This window comes from Egretta garzetta, unplaced genomic scaffold (genome assembly GCF_000687185.1).
Source record: "Egretta garzetta isolate BGI_Z169 unplaced genomic scaffold, ASM68718v1 scaffold368, whole genome shotgun sequence".
NCBI classification, from domain to species: Eukaryota; Metazoa; Chordata; class Aves; order Pelecaniformes; family Ardeidae; genus Egretta; species Egretta garzetta.
The window spans coordinates 221,018-226,852 of record NW_009260684.1 but is presented as its reverse complement, the minus strand read 5'-3'; the positions used below and the strand labels follow the sequence as shown (position 1 = coordinate 226,852).

General features: G+C 60.2%; 1 protein-coding gene across 3 annotated transcripts in view; it reads right to left on the bottom strand.

Moving 5' to 3' along the window:
• Positions 1–1,056: 1,056 nt before the first annotated feature.
• RCC1 (regulator of chromosome condensation 1) overlaps positions 1,057–5,835 on the bottom strand; it is an 11,284-nt gene continuing 6,505 nt past the window's right edge. For all 3 annotated transcript variants that reach the window (XM_035901267.1, XM_035901268.1, XM_035901269.1), the window contains 7 exons: positions 5,351–5,530; positions 5,168–5,264; positions 4,468–4,590; positions 4,104–4,259; positions 3,629–3,748; positions 3,037–3,189; positions 1,057–2,409 (listed from right to left, as the gene is read on the bottom strand). In XM_035901267.1, the coding sequence (XP_035757160.1) occupies positions 2,234–2,409; positions 3,037–3,189; positions 3,629–3,748; positions 4,104–4,259; positions 4,468–4,590; positions 5,168–5,264; positions 5,351–5,530 (1,005 nt within the window). In that variant the 3' untranslated portion in view covers positions 1,057–2,233. The remainder of the gene's footprint in view (positions 2,410–3,036; positions 3,190–3,628; positions 3,749–4,103; positions 4,260–4,467; positions 4,591–5,167; positions 5,265–5,350; positions 5,531–5,835) is intronic.

Below are 5,835 nucleotides of genomic sequence, written 5' to 3'. Positions count from 1 at the left end.
CGGCGGGCGGGGCGGCACCCGGAACCCCCAACCCCCCCCCCCCAAAGCCCCTCCCCGGCCAGAGGCTCATTAAGGAGCCTGCTCCCTCCCAAAGTAATGAAGAGTGAACAGACAGCAGGGGCTCTGGTCACTCCAGGATGTGGGAATTTGCTCCGTGGGTGCCGGTCTCTGCGCCGGAGCACACGGATGCATCCTGCTCAGCTCCAGCTCCAACAGCCACCATGAGCACCCAGCCTGAGGCACGGATGCGCCGAGACCCCTTCCAGCTGCACCAGTGGGCTCAGCTGTGTCTCTGGAGGCCCAAATATACCAGGAAGAGGGGTCCTACAGGGACAGGGAGGGTGCCACGGGGACCATCCCCTCTCCCTGTCCCACTTCTCGCAGTCCAGGGTCCAGCAGTCCCCAGCGCCTTCTCCTGCTGCCATCCCGCGGCTGTGTCCCACAACTGCACACGCTTACGGCACTGGACACGGTCATGGCCAGGCTGGGACCACAGCAGCACCCAAAGGTGGCCCCGCACCCCAACAAAGCGGGCACCCATCCCCAAGCACCATGGCCACAGAGCAGCAGCCATGGTGGTCCCTTGCCCAGGGGGGCAGGAGGCCAAGGTGCCCTCAGTCCGTCCCCATCCCCCCGCTGAGCATCAGCCGAAGGATGCGGAGCCTCTGCTCAGCCCCAGGCTCTCCCTCACCTCAGTGCAGATGCCAAAGCTCGGCTGGCGGCACGGCTCCCGGGGCAGCTCAGGGACAGGAATGCGGCAGTGTTTATGGCGAGAGGTGGCAGGAGGGGACACGAGCAGCTCTTCCCGGCCCCACCATCCTCAGCCATCAGCCCAGAGCTGGCCTGTGCCCATGGGAAGGCTGCCCCCCCCCTCCAAACCAGGGGAAAACCCAACGTTTATCAAAACTCAGTTTATTCCAAACATTAAAAGATTACAGTTTTTTTCCTCTCTTCCTCAATTAATCAACCAAAATACTTTACATTTTCTTTTTAAAAAAATCGACCTATTCTGAGCCATTGTGCAAGCCCCAGCCCCCCACCCCGCGCACACCCCCCTGCTTCCCCCTATTGCTATATTTTAACATATAAAATTTAATCTTCACAGACCCCCTTCTCAGTCCAGGTACCTGGAAGGCAGCACAGAAAGAGAAGATGGGGCAGGCCGGGCGCGGGGAGCGAGACCAGCTGGACCGAGACCGGAGGCGATGGGGAGCCCCGTTGTTCTGAGCGATCTGATGCATAGCTGGGTTTTGGTGCTGTCTTCTCAGCAAGGCCCTAACGGCAAAACGAAGTTCCTTCCTCAGCAAAGGGAAGAGAAAAAATTAAAATAACAAAGTCCTCACCCGTGGGATGGATTTTGTTGGGTTTCCGAAGGCGATGGGAAAGAGCAAGAGCGGCTGCACTTGCAAAAAGCAGCGCTGGACGTGGCCACTCCAGGCAGGAGGGAGCGGGGGAACCTGCTCCCGGCCTCGCTGCCTGGGGGATTTTGGCTCAGACCCGTAAGCGGTGATGGGTGGGAGGCCCGAGCCCCCCTTTTCCAGCGGCCACAGCTCTGTAGCGCGAGCTGGGCATCATCCAGCAGCGTTCCCCCTCGCAGGCTCCCAGCCGCCCGGCAGCATCTCCGTGCCACAGCCAGAAGCATTGGGTGCCAGAGGAGAGAGCTCCCTGGGAGCGTTTCTGCTGGGCCAAGATCTCACCCGGGACGAGCCCAGAGGGGTTTGGTGGGTGGCAGTACACAAAGCCAAGCCAGAGAGGCAAAAGATGTTTAGGTTACGGGGATGGAGGAGCACCCAGAGATGGGGAACATGGGGACCTCAGAAAGCCTGATGCCCAAAGCCTTTTGTGTAGTGAAGAACAAAGCCCTCAGTGGCCAGGAAATATTAAAAAAAAAAACCCAAAACAAAAAAACCAAAACAGACAAGAAGTGGAAAACCCATCCAGCCACAGTACTGAGATCAGTTTAGGACCAAGCCGACCCGGGGGAGCTGACAGAGCACCGGGCACCACGGGAAGACAGACACACGCTCGCAGGGAGAAATCACGGGCATCCCTGAAGAGCCCTGCTCCAGCCACGCAGACACCGCCAGGGCCCAGCTCCGGGAGCTTCCTGCCCTCCCCACCACCATCGGCGGGAGACCAGAGCTGGAAACCGGTTGCCCGACCCGGGCGGAAGGTGGGGGGGTGTGCATGGGTCCCGTGATCCAGCTGGGCTCAGCTGCGCGGTGCCACTTCATCAACTCTGCTCCTTGTCCTTGACCAGCAGCACCGTGTGTTGCCCGCCGCTGGACACGGCCAGGACCGTGCGGTTTTCCAGCTGCTTGCCCGTCATCTCCACGGGGCTCCAGACATCATCCTCCTCCCCTGTGCCCAGCTGGTAGTTGGTGCCCATGCCCCAGGCAAACGCTCGTCCTGCAACGGAGGTGACGCAAGTTTTGGCTTCCAGGTGGCCGCAGGTTGGGGTGACAAGGGGACCTAGCAGCCAAACCCAAGGGGACTTCCCACCCAGGCTTAGTGATGGGTGCCAGAGCCCCAGGCAGGGGGAAGAGGAGCGGGGCTTGACAGCTCAGGGAGGCATTTCATCGCACAGCCAAGGCAGTGTTTTGCCCCCGGGGAGCAAAGCAAATCCATCAGCCCTCTACAAACCCCCCTTCCCGCAGCCACGGGCTGCAGGCGCCGCACACAAGCTCACCCAGCACCAGAGCACGGAGGTCTCGCAGCAGCAGAGTTCAGGGTGCAGAGAAGGGACCGACAGGCCAACGACCCCCTCCCGGTCAACACCCTGTTACCAACCTTGCTGCCAAGGGCCCGCAAAAATATTTGAGCAGCTGCTGCCCAGCTGCCCCCAGGCTGGGTGCTCAGCAGGGGCTGCATCAGCGCCAGGACCTGGCTCCAATCCCAACCCAGCCAGCAGCGTGCGATGAAGCTGAGCGGGGCTGGCCAGATCCAGGGGGGCCAGAACCCCAGGACGGACAGATGAGGGGTGGGGAGGGTACACAGGGCGGCGTTCCCAAGCTCGCAGAAGCCCCCGGCACTCACCATCACTGCTGACGGCGTAGCCGACCGACGCGCCGCAGGCGACAGAAGAGATGCTGGGGAGCTCTGGGATGACCGTGGGCGTGCTCTTCTCCTCCGCCCCTGCCCCGAGGCCCAGCCGGCCGTACTCTGCCCTGCCCAGGCTGTAGGCTTTACCTGGGGCATGACAGACACACAGGAGAGGTGACTCGAGGGGGCCAGAAGCCCACAGCAGGTAGCATAGCCAGACCCTCTACCCCCAGTCTGACTCCTGGAGGAGCATTACTCCTCCCTACCACACCCCAGATCCCAACCAGGAGGTACAGGGTGGGATAGAGACCCTTGAGCTCCCCAAAAATCAATTGGGTGGGCGGGCGCCTGGACAGATTGTCGAGCCTGCAAGAGCAGAGTTCACAAGTGACTCCAGGTTCCTATCATCCCCCTGCCCTTTGCTGCAAATTCACGCCACCCTTGTTGCCTTCAACACCGAGGACTTGAAGGGCACCGGCACGTCACCCTCACCCAACACCTCCCCAGCCAGGATGAGGGCCATGCAAGTCCCCCTCCCCGTCCCGCTCTGTGCAACTCCCAGCCCACCCGCCACGCCGGGGCTCACCCTCCGAGTCGACGCACACCGTGTGGTGCTGCCCACCGGAGAACCCGACCCAGGACTTGGTGGAGTTCTTGAAGCACGTCAGGTTCTGCGGGGAGAAGCAGGGCTCGGTGCCCTGGGTCCCTGCGGGGTGGGACACACAAACCCAGGCAGATCAGGTCTGTGGGCACGGACAGCCCAGGCCAGGCACTGGCACTGAGCCACCCACCCTGGGGCTCACCCCACCAGAGACTAACACAGCCCCCCGAGGCCCAAAATCAAATTTCTGCTCAAACCCACTGGCTGCAGGAGCTGGAACCTAAACCCAGAGCTATGCAGGATAACCACTCCCACCCCAATTTCCAGCTCCAGTGTGTCCAGTGGGTGCTTGGGGTTCAGGATCCAGGGTGCCCAGCAGCATCCCCTGACCAGGGGACCGGGAAGTCTGCAGCCAGACCAAAGCAGGCAGGAGATATGGAGGGAGATAAGTGAAGCTCACCCAGCTGGTGGTAGTTGGAGAGGCCGAATCCATAGATGTGTCCCTCCTGTGTGACGGCGAAGGTGAAGTAAGCCCCGCAAAAGGCATCCTGGAAGCGCATTTTGCCTCTGTTGCCTTTGCCTCTGACAGGGACGCGCTGGGGGACCAGCAGGCGCTCTGGGGGCAGGAGACAAGGCATCATACAAGGCCTAGTGATTTACGCCCTTTTCATCCCCCCATAGATCCACTGAATCCAAGCAACCGATTTACACGCAAGCCCTTGAGTGGCAGAAGAAGAGACTGGGCCTCTTTGCTCCTCTGCAAAGCGCAGAGCCGGGGCCGAAGAGTGCCGCACCGCGCACCCCCGAGCACCAAAGCAACTCACGCAGCCCTTTCCTTCCTCCTCGGTTGGCAAAGAGTGCCGGCACTCTCCCCAGCTGGCCCTGCTCGCCGCAGCCGCACGTGAAGAGGTCACCGTCCACCGTCAGCATCACTAAGTGGTCATTCCCTAGGAGGAGACGGGGGAGATGAGTGAAGCAGGAGTCATGCCCCAGGAACCCAGCAAGACCCAGGGGCTGAGATCCCACGTGTAAACCCCAGCTTTCTAGAGTTCGGTGGGGATACCTTTATGTCAGCTTCTGGCACAACTTAAAAAACCAGGATCTCCCTCTTCCTGATCCCAGTTCCCCATCTGACACTCCAAAGAAGTTTCTCTGGGAAGGTTTTGGGGAACAGGTTCGCCCCCATAACCTCACCTGGGCCCTGGACAAGTTCCCCAGCTGTTCTGCTCAGCCCAAGTCTAGAAGAGGGTGAGTGCTTTGACTCCGCGGGGTTGCGGTTAGGGGACTCTCATAAGGCATTTTACATCAGATTCGGTCAAATATTAACAATATTGTTGGAGCTACAAGAGACACAAGGTCTGTTCTCTCAAGAGCCAGAGGAGAGCAAGCGCACCCTTGTACATGGCTCAGAGCAGCCAAGAGGGAAGAAAAGGACGTGGACCTTCTGGACCTGCACCTCCTCCCAAGGGCTGCAACAGCCTCATGCACCAGCCTGACCTGCGCACACCCCAGGACCTTGCTCACCTGAGACAATTTTAATGACGGGTGCACTGAGCTGGAGCAGCACAGGAATGGAGCTCGTCTTCATAGGCTCCAGCAAGCCGATCACCCCATTGTTATCCTGGGTGAAGAGACGGACGTGGGGATGTGAGTGGCAGAAGCAGCAATCATCAGCAGAGCATCCAGCACCTGAGAAATCAAACGTACCCGGAAAGAGCCCCAGACAAAAACCCTGCCGTCCTCTGTCAGTGCGGCGGTGTGACTGTCCCCCGCAGAGACCTGCACCACCTTCTCCTGCAGCTCCACCAGCCCCGGCGTGGTCTCTGATCCTTCTGCTGAGGTGTCACGCCCGAGGGCACCTTCATCATTGCACCCAAAGGTGTAGATCTGCAGATAAGAGAGCAAGGCGATCAGGAGGGGACCCAGAGGAGCAACAGTTGAGTGTGAAGCCAAGGGACAGAGACCCACCGGGCTGAAGTATCCCTTTGAACCCCTACAATGTTTGTGGTCCATGGCATGGAGACCACACTCATCCCCCGAGCTGGAGTGAGATACATGGCTGGGCAGAGCAGGGTCTGATTCTGGCCCCCCACTCCAGGACATGCCCCAGAGCTTGCAGGGAATCGCAGAACCCCAGAATGGCAGGGGTTGGAAGGGACCTCTGGAGATCATCCAGTCCAACCCCCCTGCTC